The 15,179-nt window shown below is 44.6% G+C and overlaps 1 protein-coding gene across 5 annotated transcripts in view; it reads left to right on the plus strand.

The window, feature by feature from the left end:
- Window positions 1-15,179, plus strand: part of scn8ab (sodium channel, voltage gated, type VIII, alpha subunit b) — a 60,979-nt gene that overhangs the window by 36,188 nt on the left and 9,612 nt on the right. For all 5 annotated transcript variants that reach the window (XM_038697701.1, XM_038697703.1, XM_038697702.1 and 2 more), the window contains 7 exons: window positions 1,947-2,303; window positions 2,397-2,570; window positions 2,732-3,025; window positions 4,607-4,724; window positions 4,928-5,082; window positions 5,616-5,789; window positions 14,098-14,220. In XM_038697701.1, coding sequence (XP_038553629.1) covers window positions 1,947-2,303; window positions 2,397-2,570; window positions 2,732-3,025; window positions 4,607-4,724; window positions 4,928-5,082; window positions 5,616-5,789; window positions 14,098-14,220 — 1,395 coding nt within the window. The remainder of the gene's footprint in view (window positions 1-1,946; window positions 2,304-2,396; window positions 2,571-2,731; window positions 3,026-4,606; window positions 4,725-4,927; window positions 5,083-5,615; window positions 5,790-14,097; window positions 14,221-15,179) is intronic.

The raw sequence follows: 15,179 nt of genomic DNA on the forward strand, positions 1-15,179 counted from the left end.
CCCTGAAGCCCCAGAACGGCAGGGGAGAGCCGCCGAAGATCCACGGTGAGTGAGTCTGAACGCCGCCTGACTGCAGACCCTCGGGGCAGGCAGTACGGCGTGGACTTGATGGTGGCAGGTGCGTCCTGAACGTGTAAACGGCGGGATAACATCACCCGTTGCCACGGCGGAGGGGACCTCGATCAGCCTCCGGGGGGGGGGGGGGGGGGGGGGGGGGGGGTGCGGGAGGGGAGACTCCCCTACCCCGGTCTTCTCTGAGCTCCGTAGGGACTGGATGACGGTCCTCAGATCGCGTCTCTCAGAAGGCTGAGGGTGAGAGCGCCGTCTCGCTGCCCCAGCTCCTCGAGGGGGCCCCCCAAGAAGCGACACTCTGCTTCCTCTCCTCTCCGTAGGAGCTCGTAGAGGGAAGGGACCTACGCCTGGCAGCCTCAGCTGCCTTGGGTCCAGACCGGCGAGGGAGGTACTGGCGGAACGCTTCGCCCTGCGTCTAACGCTCCGTGGTTCTGCGAAGCTCCGCCAGATCTTCCTCAGAGGGACCCCCCCTCTGAACCATCTCCTGTAGCAGGTCGGCTTGGTAGGCTTGAAGCACTGCCATGGTGTGCAAGCTCGCACCTGCCTGGCCCGCTGCCATGTACGCCTTCCCCACGAACGTAGATGTGGTGCGACATGGCTTGGAGGGTAACACCGGCTCCTCCAGGGAGGACGCAATTCGAGAGGAGAGATAGCTCGCAAGCGCATCCTCCACCCGAGGCATCCTCCCATAACCACGGTCCCTAACCCCCATCACATTACTGTAGTTCAGTGATCGGGGTGTGGAAAGCCGTGTAGAGAAGGGTCTGCCCCATGATTACTCAGTTCATCATGTAAATCAGGAAAAATGGCAGAGACCGGCGTGGAGGTGGCGCGTGGTGCTTAAGAAACCTTTCATCAAGCTTACCACTAGCCTGTGGTGTCTGCTCCTCCTGTGGCCAGTTGATGTTGAGCTTAGCCATGGCTCTAGTCACCACCTCCAGCAGCACGTCATAGTCGGGCGCCGCCAGATGACGCCGCCCCGACACCCGGAAGTCATCGTCCACTGCGCTGAGCACGTCCGCCTCCTCGGAGTCGGATTGCTGCAGCGTCTCCGGATCCAAACCGCGAGCGGGAGAAGCCGAGAACGGACTCCTGAACGAGGAAAGGAAGCGTCGGAGCCAGCGGATGAAGGTTGGGAAAAAGCCTCAGCCGTCCCGAAATCCTCCGACAAATCACGCTGTGAACCCATGAGTGAAACCGCCGGGCCGCCCCAGCGGCCGCAGGGCCCGCCCCACGGGGAGAACACATCCGGCCATCCTCGGAAAAGAGAGCCATGCTGTACCTCAGTACCCGCACGGAAAGGGCTTCATCCCCAAACATGAGACACACATCTCATGAGAATCTCCATCCGTGATGTACCGAGGGCAAGAAAATAAACACACCTTCTGTACTTCTGGTTGCCGGACATGCTGGTAGACTTCTTCTTCAGGTAAGACACACTGCTTGTAGGACAGGAGCTTTCTTCAAACAACATATATATATATCATATAGAGCGCCTGCTGAATAGAAAAAAGCTAATGATGAGTGTGTACAGGTGTGCTTTATACTCCTCCGGTTATTCTGTCACACCTTACCGTTCTAGCAACAAGCCAATAGGATTGGAGTGATTTCATTCACGTTCAGACCTGCTACGCCTAGAGGCGTTCCCATAGTGTCGTAACCGACGCAGTTCGAGTTCCCTCGAAGGGGAACCTCCTAATGTTTATATCTTGTGCCTGTGCCCACCACATGGCATACACATGTTGGCAGCCAGTACATTTGCTTCACTTGACCTTCAAAATGAAATAAAAACATGAGTAATTTTATGTCCAACCACTTTTAAATCAATGTCCTAAAATGAAACTAACTTTGGAATAATCCTGTGTCTCTTGTAGTTGAGAGTGTTCAAACTAGCCAAATCGTGGCCCACCCTCAACATGCTGATCAAGATCATTGGTAACTCAGTGGGAGCTCTGGGTAATCTGACCCTGGTGTTGGCCATCATCGTCTTCATCTTTGCCGTGGTGGGCATGCAGCTGTTTGGCAAAAGCTACAAGGACTGCGTGTGTAAAATCGCCCTGGACTGTGAACTGCCTCGCTGGCACATGAATGACTTCTTCCACTCCTTCCTGATTGTGTTCAGAGTGTTGTGTGGGGAGTGGATTGAGACCATGTGGGACTGTATGGAGGTGGCAGGACAGACCATGTGCCTCACCGTCTTCATGATGGTCATGGTCATCGGAAACCTGGTGGTAAGACAAGACAAAGATAACATAGCATAGATGCTACTGAATGATGACTTTGAGTGCATGGGGTTCCAGCTTTTGTTGTGTATTTTTTCTGAGGTACTGAACCTGTTCCTGGCCTTGTTGCTGAGCTCATTCAGTGCAGACAACCTTGCTGCCACAGATGACGATGGTGAGCCCAACAACCTCCAGCTTGCGGTTGCCCGCATTAAGAAAGGGATTGCCTGGTTCAAGATTCACATGCGGGTCTTCGTAGCCACAGTGCTCAAGAAGGTAATACATACTTTTTTTTATATCTATTTGCAATTCTTCTTGTTGAACTTGAACTACAACAATTGTTATATGAATGTGTGTTTTAGTCAAAGAGCTCGATGATGGCATTCTTGTTGCCTAGTAGCTTTTTTTGTTTGTTGTATTTTGTCACTGACAAGCAGCCTATAGAGGATGAACAGAAGCCATTGGATGACATGTACGAGAAGAAGCTCAACTGCATTGCAAACCACACAGTGGACATCAACCGTGACCTGGACTATGCTAAAAATGGCAATGGCACCACCAGTGGAATTGGGAGCAGTGTGGGAAAGTATATGATTGATGAGGACTACATGTCTTTCATCCACAACCCCAACCTCACCGTCTGTGTTCCTATCGCTGTTGGTGAGTCGGACTTTGAAAACCTCAACACGGAAGACTTCAGCAGTGAATCGGATGTGGAGAACAGTAAAGATGTGAGTAGGAAGGACGGGTAAGAGTGTGAGAATGGAGGAGAGATGATAGCAGAGAGATGGCAGCGGCGATGTCTTTGCTTAAGAGTCTGATGATAGTTTGGAGAAATAATTGCTTGATGGGTGGAGATTATGTGGTGGTTTTACTTATTATATTATACAATTATTTACAATTTAAGACATTGATCCTCTAAAGTCTGATTTTAACATGGTCAAACAAATGCCACAATTCAGTTGTGTTGACCAAAAAGATGACTTAGTTATGTTATATAAGGTGATAAGTCACAGCACAAGTGTGTGTGTGTGTTTGTTTGTGACCGTGAGAGCCTCTTTTGATCCATTAAGTAGAACTGGTCTGAGCTGCCACACTAAAGGCATTTAGTTTATCTGACATTTCAGAACATCCATTTAGACATGAGAGCTGCAACACTGAGTGCTGACCCTGCAGACAGACAAAGACAAAGGCAGTCCTGACGAGACGGCAGACAGAGAAACATAGTGCATAGTACCAATGTGGGAGAAGGGGAAGCCAGACCTAAAGCCTGTTGCGAAGTCTGATGCATGGGTCACCTTCACCTGGTTTGTAGTAGGAAGGAAGGAGATGATGCAGCAGCGTCACTACTGTACCTGCACCAGGTTCATATTCCACTGGGCTCCCTCAACCAACCACACAAAAAAACGTCCCTGCACCACAGCCAGCCACGGGGTTACACTGCAGGGAGTAGACACAGACAAAGCTGCTAACAGCCAATCAGAAAAGCAGGGATCCATCTGGTTTTTGTTGAAGAGAAAGAGAAAAGAGAGGGAGTGGAAGAGAGCGTGAATGCGGTCCTTTGCTGACAGCTTAAGATTATAGAGTGCAGTATCATTCTCTAGTGAAGTGAATCGGCTGAGTGTCTGTGTCTGCATGTGCACAAGTGGATATATACTTTATTGCAATGAGCCTGCTGTTATGCTTGTGTTTCACTAGTTTGCCCAGCCTAAGCCTTGACTTATTGTTAAGATATGAAATGATGTATTGGTACAGGTGAACTTTCAGCCATTCCTCTTTACCAAACCTTACTATTCAATTTATATTCAGAGCAGTTTTTATTCCAACACATTAATAAAATAATAATAGGCATCTAAATGAACTTAGTATAATTTTTATATACTAATTGTGTTTTTCATCAGAACAGATATCCTTTTTGTGTATTGAACTGACTTTTTTGTGTATTGAACTGACTTTTGTTTGACTGTGCTTGTACAAGCATGTTTAATTCGTTCACCACAAATATATGAATCCTTCATCACTGAAGAATCTATATTTTTGCATGTATAACAACGATCTTTTAATTACATCCTTGTGATTCTGTTAATAACTCTGCAGAATAAGGGGTGGCAGAGGGAGACTCAGCTAAACTACATGGCTACAACGTGTACATCTAGCAATAAATCATGTCATGCATATAAACCCAAAGGGGCATTAATGTAATGGCTGTCCTGGCACTGTGCCATATCCATATGCTTTCAGCATCTAACTGCTGAGCCTGTAAAGTGAAGTCAGAGGTTTTACTGATCTCTTTGGCCCTCTCTTTGTCCTAGCTGGATGACACCAGTTCGTCTGAGGGCAGCACAATAGACATCAAGCCTGATGTGGAGGAGGTGGCAGTGGTGGAGGTAGTCGAGGAATACCTTGACCCAGACGCTTGCTGGACAGATGGTAGGTGGTGTTTATTATCTGACTTTGTGGAAAATGATAACAATGAACAGACAGGAATTATTATTATCATTGTACATACTATATTAATGGCACTGTGATACATTTTACATTGTGTCCTTTGTAGTATTATGCATCACTCTCTCTCTCTCTCTTCTATTTCTCTTCTATCTATATCAGCAGTTGTGTTTTTATTTGTCATACAGAATGTGTGGCCAAATACAAGTGCTGTGATGTTCCCATCACTCACGGCTGGGGGAAACACTGGTGGTTCCTGAGGAAGACCTGCTACCTGATTGTAGAACACAACTGGTTTGAAACCCTCATCATTTTCATGATCCTGCTCAGCAGTGGAGCCCTGGTAAGAGCACACACAAAGTATGGGTGTTCCCTCTCTTGTATACACATCATACTAATCATACCCGTGCTTCTAATTATTATTATTATTACGACATTATGATAAATGCAGGAGATGTCATGTGAACTAAGAATAAAGCAAGGATGTGGCATTCATTTAGAGAATGTGAACCTCATAAGGATGTGCACAAGAAAAATCATCTCCTTCTTTTCCTCTGCAACTGCTCTTGATATGACTGTTGCTAATAGACAGCAAAGGGCTGTAATGCACCAGCGTTTCAACCGGCAGAATCCAGCTTAGGTTTGCAGCTTTCTGGAGTGGGAAGGCCTTTGGCCAAATCAAACCACTTACGTGCTGAAGAATGGCATGGACTGAAAGTTTTTTCAGTTTTGTAGAAATCAAACATTTAAGTTGCAAGGTGTGGCTCACCTTACAGTTTACTAATTTGCAACATCAACATGTGTAATATATCAATGGTAAATGCTGTTTCATCAGTGAAGTCATTATCTATGTGATGATTCTCTGCTGCTCTTTAGGCCTTTGAGGATGTGTACATTGAGCAGAGGAAGACAGTAAAAATCATTCTGGAGTACGCTGACCGGGTTTTTACCTACATCTTCATCCTGGAGATGTTGCTGAAATGGGTGGCCTACGGCTTTGTCAAGTACTTCACCAATGCCTGGTGTTGGTTAGACTTCTTCATTGTGGATGTAAGTACAATTGCATACCATTTCAAAAATACAGCAGAAGAGTTTTCAGAGCATTATGTCAATACATATCCACTTGAAAGTTGACAGAAAAAAACAAATATTGCTCAGTACTAGATTTTTTCTATGTCAGAGATGATCAAAAAAAATTCTCCTTGCCACTCTCTAAAGTTTAGCCCGCTAAACCTCTTAGAAGAAGTCATGCACTCACACCAACGGATAGCCATTTGTCACTAAGTTATCAGCTTGTCACACTGAACTTTCTCCGAGGGATGACAGTATTATATATAGAATTATATGTAAATCTAGATAATAAAACTTTGACTTGAACCTTTTATCACAAAAATGGTCTCTACATTTTGGATAATGCCTATTGTATTACTCTCCAGAGCAAATGGTCTATTGGGGAAAGATGGATACATTTTTTTGTACTGCAGAAGTGCAGATACAAATGGCCCAGAATCTCAAAAACACAGTCTGTTCTTTGAAGTACATTTTAGAGATCTAAGCAGTTCTGATAACCTAGTGTGTACTGTACCTTTTGGGTCAGTATTAGGCTATAATGTTAATGCACCTTGCATAGCAAAGTATAAATGGGTCACAGCTTGAGAGACAAATTTTGCAAAATGCTGCAACTTTAAATGTTACTGGGACATTGGTATGGAGCAGAAACACCAGTCCTCATCATACATTTAGACAGTAAAAGTGGACATATAATGTGATATTACTTTAAAATTGATAAGAGGGCAATGTTTTCCTCACTGTGCTCCATGTCAGTGTCATAGCCTCCCATTACCAGGGTGCCACTTGAAATTCTGGGCCTCATGACAGCAGCATAGCAACAGCCCTGACACAGTAAATATCTATAAACCCTGCTATGTGTCTATCTCTGGACTGCTGAGTCATTCAGTGTTTTCCCACCTGACAATCCCACATATGGTTTGTACTTTTTGTTGTTTGTGCGTGATGAGTTTCTCACTTGAATTTCTTCCTGTCTGTATTTGAAAAAAGAAAACTATACATTACATGGTATGCTTAAAGGGTCCTTATTTCCTTAAAATACAGCCAGACCGAACAAAGCACAGCTGCTGCCTCACATTTGTTTTTGTAATTGCATGTGTGAAGCACAATGGGATAACAGGCAACATGGCTGACTAAGTTCTAATAAATGACGTGTGACCTGGAAGGAGTCATGGTGTGGTAGCCAATCACATGTGTCATTAAATACAGCTTGTTATTTTGCTGCTGACATCAAACTCACCTCAGACGTAGCTTCTGTACTGATTAGTGTCATTTGTGAAACTAAACTGTAACAACAGTAGCAAGCACTGAACTGCCTTTGGATTGACAGAATGATTGATCTTTCCACAAGCAGCTGATTGTGGGAGGTGTCAGTGGCAGCTTTGCCTTGTCCTGTCTCACTGTACCCTTAAAGGAGACCTATTAAACTGCTTTTCCATACCTATATTGTAGTTCTGTGACTCCTGCTTTGCATGATTCAAAGTTCAAAAAGAGATTTTATTTTCCTATACTGACTCTTCATGTAGGGCTTCATTTCAGCCTCTGTGTGAAACAAGCTGCAAATGCTCCTGTCTCTTTAAGGCCCCCCCCTCTCACAGCCCACTGTCTTCTGATTGACCTGTAGCATGTTACCAGGTTGTTGTTGTTGCTGGGCAGAACGGGCAGACTGAGCCCTTGCTGGGCCGTTGCTATGCCCATATATAGAACACCAGCTCCGTCTGGCTCCGTAATACATAGAACGGAGCCGTTGGTAGAAAAAGCAGTTCAAAACAGAGCGTTCAGAACAGGAGGAAATCTGAGGTTTTTGCTCACAGGGATTTCTTTAAAATACTTTAACCTCATTCTTTGGCCATGTTTAACATGAACATCCAACATTTTAACATTGTAGATAAGTCATAAAATGTGGAAAAGCATAATAGGTCTCCTTTTATTGAGAGCCTAAGTCACCCACTTCCGCTTCCGGCTCATGGGACCTTATTTTGGAAAAATTATGTATGGTAGTCAATGGCGAGAGACAACTTATGTTTTTGTTCCATTAGAATTGAACTCTAAATTACACATATGATGTTGGTCAATTTAAAATAGAATTTTGCAAGTCAAGAAAGTCGCATTTTGTTGTAAAACAGTAGTTACATGTCGTTTTGTGTGAAACCGCTCAATGAATCAACATGTTAGCGCGGTAAAGCTAGCTAATGTTCACTGCTTTCTTGCTACTAGCTAGATAATGTAGCTATGTTCCACGCAGAAATATATCTCACCTGATGTGTTTAATCCAACGACTCTTGGCTCTTTTATCACATCATCCTCTCATGTAAGTGTTTTGATGTTAGCTTCAGTAACGTTAGCTTCAGTCATTGACAGAAAGTTACGACGTCACATACGCTACTTTTGGGTTTGTGGTCTTTGTAAGTACGTATTTTCACAGTCTTATATCTCAACAGTTTTACATCAAGCTACGACCTTCTTTAATTTAAAATGTATCTTTTATGGTGTCGATGGTTGTTTTGCAGTCGTGTCGCGGCCCTCTGGATTGTGGTCGTGTTGAGTCCTATGGGCTGGGTGCATCTGCTGACTCCCCAGGGCTGAGGGGCTGTTGCTGCTGTTGCGGGGTGATTGCTGTCTCTTGCTGTCGTGTGTGTGGGATGCTTCGCTGCTAGGGAGGGAAGGGCGCGGGGGTGGGGGTCTTCTGGCCTGACCTGGCCTGAGTGACATTGCCTCCTGGGTGTGGGCGGACCTTCGGGTCTGGGCCATTCTGTCCTTGGGCAGGGTCCTTGCTGCTCCAGACCTGCTCCCTTGTGTGAGTGTGTGGGGGGGGGGGGGGGGGGGATTGTTGGACTTTGGGTTGGGGCTGCACTGACCTACCTCGGGGGTGTGTGGGGCGCTGGGGGGGCTGGACCCGTCCTGGGGCTGGGAGGGGTTGTTGCTGACTCTGGGGTGCTGCCAGTGCTAGAGGGGCTCTTGCTATAAGCCCTGGGCTGGAGGGACCTGGCGTCCTCCTGCTTAGGGGGTTGGGGGACGGGACTGAATGAATGATGGGGCCAGTCAGGAATCTGGTCCCAGTGAAGAGGACCATTCTAGCCTCCCTATGACCTCCTTCACCTTTCCCCCTTTGGTCATGTCTCACAACATACACCCTTAGGACTCTGGGGGGCGTTTGGTGGGTGGGGCTGCTTTATTGCGGCCTCGCCCTTCTTCCTCCCCCACTGGCTGCCCCTCAATTTTAATTGCACATTAGACACAGAGGGCTTGGGGGGTGGGAGGGGCACGATGGGAGGCTCCACTACCTGACAGTTGTGGGGTGCCTGTGTCACAACTACCCTCCAACTTTAACTGCACCTTAGTTACCACACACCTTATCTTTACTCCACCAGACAACACTTCACAATCCATGACATGCATCCAACACAAAACAATACATTTACAGAGGCATGCAGAGGGGTTGAAGGAGTGGGGGAGATTCTCATTGGCCTCGTGTCCTGCCCCTGGAGCCCCGGGCGTCGGGGGTGCTGTGGGGTCTCTGAATGGCTGCTGGGCGTTTAGTTTGTGCATTGGAGTCCAGGGGAGGCATTTCCTCGTTGGCTTGGAGGGACCAGTTTGCGTCCCTGTTTTGCTTCGTTGGCCTCGGATCCATGCTTCCCCATTTCTCTGTCGGCCAGTTGTTGGGCCCCTCTGGATACTGAGGTATATAGTTAGTTTTCGGGATGTGCAGTGTGGGTGCAGGGCTGTGCTCCGTTTTGTACTGGGCTTGTGCCTGGAGATCTCGGCCCTTGACCGGTGGGTGGGTTGGTGGTGGCATGCAGCTGAGCTGGTTAATTTTGCCTCGTTGCTGGTTTGGCTGGTGTTGCACGGCGGCCGGGGGGCGTGCTGGGCATGGGGGATGTCGGCTGGCGCTGGCGGCCTTTGTTTTTTCCGGCGGTTGGGGGGACGGCGGACTTTTATTGGTGGGTGCATGGTGACCTGCACGGCGCGTTTACTGCCGGGCTGGGACTTGCTGCTGGTGTTTCTCTCGGCCGGCTTTCGCTGTCGTGTTATTCCGCTTGCTCTCTCTCGTTTGTCCCGTTTCACAGTCAGTTTGTTTTTGTTTGTGTTTGTTTGTTGTTGTTTTTCTCTTCCCCAAGCCCCCCTCTCTGCTCTATTGCAGGTTTCGTTGCTTTCTGCAATTGGTGTTTCCCTCTCTTGCAGGTCTTGTTCTTTCTCTGTGCTGCCTGTTTGTGCCCCCCTATCCCCGTGTCTGCCCCCCTGTCCGGCCCGGTGACAAATCAATACATAATTAAATAAATAATAAAACAGACAAAGGAGTATATTAATACTCTCTTGTTAAAGTAAAATCTGTCTGGCACAATATGGTATCCAGGTCATCATACTCTATACCAGGCTGCTGGGCAGGACAGGTTTAAAAATAAATAAATAAATAAAAAATAAATAAAATAAAATGTATCTTTTAAATCGACAAAGATCATATGTGTAATTCAGGGCACAATTCAAACGGGATCAAAATATTTGTTGTCTCCTGCCATTGACTACCGTACAATATTTTTCAGAAATAAGGTCCCATGGTGGTCCACTGGAAGGGGAGGGACTTAGGCTCTCTATATGATGTGTTTCCTATTAAAACAGGAAGTTGAGGTGGGACATAAAATGGCATAAGATTAATGTCACTGGAATCCAAGGGGATATCAGTGAAAAAGAGAAAGGCAGTTCTATTTGATAATCAGGCGAATTGTTTTTATCTTCATACTTACCAGTGCTCGATGAGGTCACTGTGAACATTTCCAGGAACTTAAAGGCATAATTTTATGGTGTCTTTAAATGTTAGGCTATTGTCATACACTGAAGAGGCATAAGGCAGTGTAAATGGTAAATGGACTGTGCTTGTACAACACCTTTCTAGTCTTCTGACCACTCAAAGCGCTTTACAATACATGTCACATTCACCCCATTCACAAAACATTTCACTGATGGCAGTGGCTGCCATGCAAGGTGCCAACTGCACTTCAGAAAGGAACTAATCATTCTCACACATTCATACACTGATGATACAGGAGCAATTTGGGGTTCAGTATCTTGCCCAAGGACACTTCGACTTGGGCTGAACCCCAATCTCCACACTCACTGACTCATGGACTGAGGCGTGTTACCAGTAAGTCTGTGAATCGCCAAGTGCATCAGGGCTCTCTCACAGACTTTTTGAGCCCGTTATGCACACGTTCCATAAGTCTGCATCTCTGCAGACTTTACCTGAGGGAATTACCCACAGTTCGTGGCGTTGTGACGTTAAACATGGGGATACCAGGGGAACACTGTGTTAAATAAAGGTAAACAAATATGGAGCGACTGTAGGAAAAAATAAGTTTACATGTAAGTGCTTGACGCTGTTTTGATAAAAATTAGTAAGTTGATTATTTGAAAATTAATTCTTGTCCACAGGTAATTTTCAAATCAATTTACTTAGCAAGAGCCTGGTATATGTTCCAATCAGACAGTGGGTCCTTTCAGTACCTCGGTCAAAAGTAAAAAATGTAAAATAAAAAGTCACAAACCCACAATTGTTTTGGTGTAGTCAAGGTAACGTAATGTAATATGTTGCAATGTGCAGTGCTGTCTGATTATACCATTTCAGGCCCTTGCAGCCTCTCGCACTTAAGTATTTACCAAGTGACATCTACTAACTCTGTGAGGGTTCAGGGCTTAGGCTTTTGGGTGATGATTGGGATTGGACCATGCAGACTGGAGGAGCCAGGGATTGAACCACCAACCTAGTAAAAAGTAGTGAATAAGTAATGGTTAATAATAACGAATTACAGTTTAAACTATAAGGAACAATTTCAAATACAGCCTTTGACCTTTTTGTTATTGTTTCTTTTCTCAGAAATGTTTTTCTTGTTGTCCTAATCCTCTTACATGTATTTGATGTGTTTTATGTTATGTTTATGCTAAGTCATGTCTTGGTTGGTAATCACCTATCCCTTGATCACCAATTCTCCACTGGCATTGACTATTATGTGTCAATCTGTCCATGATTCAATGATAACATCCTTATCATGTGAAAATGTCCCATGATGGCACACAATAAGGATACATACTAATGTATGTTGGTTTTCTGAATTTGTCTGTGGGTCTGTCCCAATACCCACATTTGCAGTATTTGAAGTGCCTATTTGTGTTTCCAGCGAATGCCACATTGCCTGTGGGAGCTTATCTGACCTCACTGGGATGAAGACATCCTGTGGCTTGCACAAAGACATGGCTCAATCAGGCTCAGATGTTTTGTTGATTTCATGTAATTTTCACTTTATGAACAAATATAGAGGATCAGCCATACAGCATTACAATTAGCAAGTAGGTCATAAAAGAGACATAACAGATTTTGAATGATTTCTCAAAATAATTTTTGAGATGATATGATTTTTACAATGTCAGTCATGCTATATCATTTTATCAGTCTCATTATTAAAAATAGATTGTTCATTCTTAGTGATAATCAGTGACAAACCTCTTACACGATTTTGCACTTTTAAGGGCCTCACCAGTAGTAGGGCAGATAATGCTTGTTCTGAGGGGGCATTGTAGAAAAGACATGAAACCACTGAAATGAAAATGGGTTTATCCCCTTCAGCACATGCATCGTTTCAGTAGTGTGACTGTGCTCAGAAAATTTGACCACAACTGCCCAATAGAGTTTTGTATTTTTTGAGAACAAGTTTGTCTTGCCAGGAGCACTTAAGGAATGGTCAGGTGGTCTCAAAAAACATTTGGATACATCCTCAGGGGACCATGAATATCCAGGGGAAACTTTTATGGACATGTGGCCATTACCGAAATGGGGGTGCTACACAAAAGGTCAGTTGGTCAGCAAAAATCATTAGGATTTATCGTCTTGGGACTGCAGATATCAATGGATACAAAATCTCAGGGCAGCCTGGCCGGTAGACGGTCTCAAGATATCCTGTTCCTAGATCAAGGTGTGAGACAGATAGAGGGACCGAACCAAATGACAATGCCATCCTCAGACCCTGGCACTAGCATGGAGAAAATATACGTGCAGTTGTGTGCGTTTGTCACTGTTTCATCAGTTGTAGTTTATTCAGAAGATTAGCCTGTCTTCGCAAAATGAGCCCGATCATTACCACTTCTGATCCATACCACGTCTGATAGAAGCTGAAAGTTACTGTTATTAGCCCGACTGATGCATTTGATGGATTCTTGCTAGAATATGCATGTCAATGCATATATGAATATTCAAGGCTTGGACAGAACATAGGATGACAAATATAATGCAATTCAATGCAATAGCCCTCTAATACATACTGCCTTTGTGAATCTTATAATGTGTAGTTGTTGAGACTGAATAGAAGGCCAATTCATGCATATACTTTGTGACAGGGGACGAAAGAGTCAAGTTCTCCAGGTTATGTGGTGGGATCCAGTGCGTGTCAAACCCTTACTCATTCTTCAATAGAAAACCTCAAATATGCAGAAGTCTCAACGTATTCTCAATTGACCTATGTGTTATGCAGATAACGTATCCTGACTTTTCATGCAAATCTCTACCCTAATATTGACCTGTCCTCTCTCTCACAGCAGGTGCCTATAACTGTGTCTCTCTTTAAGTTAAGAGAGACATTGTGCAGCTGTCGAGAGGGACTGAGGGGTCGGTGTTTGAGGGTCCAGGGTAAGGCTTGTGTGCTGTGTTGGGACTCCTACTTTCACAGGTTATCCTCTCTCTTCTAACCCTGAAAGTTGTCCTCAACCTTCTGCGTTTTCTCTCCCCTCGTTAAGTGAGATGCTCTCTGGTGTGGAAACTGTACTGTTTTGTACTGTGTACTGTGTGTATATTATTGTGTCACATTGATTTAGTGTCTGTGAATACATCTCTCCTCTAATTTTTTCCCTTTGTTTGACTCTTTATCTTCTCTCCCTCTCACTGTGTCAACCACAAGTTTCTTTCCAGGTGTGCTCACTGTGCTGTTAAGCTGGTTATCACGCTAGACTGGCTTGCCAAACTAAACCAAACATAAGCAAACAAACACATAAAAAAGAAAACTTGGGTCATGTACACTTTATTGACCTTTGTCTATTGTATTAACCCCTGTTTAACCTTATGTTATATAGATACATATACTTACACATATATAAACTATATATGTACTTATATATATCTGTATATAACCATTCAGCCATCCTAACAGTATATATAGGGCCCACTTTCTATCTATATCCCCTCTAACTATGTGGGTCCTCTCTCCCTTTGCCTCTGTCTTTCCCTCTCCTTCTGTCCCTATCTGTGTAGGTGTCTATAGTCAGCCTTATAGCTAATGCGTTGGGCTTCTCCGATCTAGGCCCGATTAAATCACTCAGGACACTGAGGGCCTTGAGACCCCTCAGGGCCCTGTCACGTTTTGAAGGGATGAGGGTAAGACCTAAGATACCAGGCTGCTGGTCCTTCTGCATGCCGATTTAAAGAAAAGCATCAACGCATGCTAGAGATGGCAATATAGAAATTTTAAAAAATGTCTCTTAGGGGAATTTCTTTTAGGAAAACGCTTTTATCAATGAGAGGCTTTTTTGCATGGATGCAGATCATCTCAGATGGTCATAATACATCTGATTTGATTTATCATATTTCATTTCATATATTAGAAATTTAGTGCTATGTTAAGGCAATTTGCAGTGATGGATCCATTAAAAATATTTAAACCTAAAAAATACCTGTCCTATACCTTATGAAACACCAGACCGTAACAGGGATTTTGACCTGAATGATGCAACACGTTATAATAATTACTGAGCTCTGAAGTATTCAGTATCAACTGAGAGAACAACTAGAGGTTGGTATGAACCATCACACAAAACCTATTAAAGTGAATCACTGGACAGAGTTAATGTACACAAATTATGCAATCTGGGTAAGTAAACCGTTACCTGTTTAAATTTTTCTGATCTACAAAGCCCCCCAGTTGTCATATGATAGACAAATGCACTTATATAGAAATGTGTGCACATGGTCAATAACTGTGTGTACAGTTTCCACATCAATAAATAGGATACCATGTGACCCCCGGAGGGCTCTGTACCAAGCTTTGGCTGAGAAAGACGCATTTTCTTTCTTCTTCTGATCATTATTGTAATGTGTGATGGGTTGAATCAGCCTCTGGTTGTTGCTGGGCAGAAAAATAAATCTTGCCAGTGTCTAAGCTCAGCATCCTCTGACTGTCGCTCTGCCTCAAGTGTCCTGTTATTTGATCTTATCACAGTTTGGCTTTGGCATTGTCACACTGGAAGATCAACAAACTTCTGGTTGCATACCCCCCCTCCCCCTCGCCATCCTCGCTCACCACTCCTCAATGAATGTCATCACCATGATTTATATGA

The sequence above is a fragment of the Micropterus salmoides genome, unplaced genomic scaffold, assembly GCF_014851395.1.
Source record: "Micropterus salmoides isolate LMB-PRFRI ecotype aquatic unplaced genomic scaffold, ASM1485139v1 Ms_hic_scaffold_4, whole genome shotgun sequence".
NCBI lineage: Eukaryota > Metazoa > Chordata > Actinopteri > Centrarchiformes > Centrarchidae > Micropterus > Micropterus salmoides.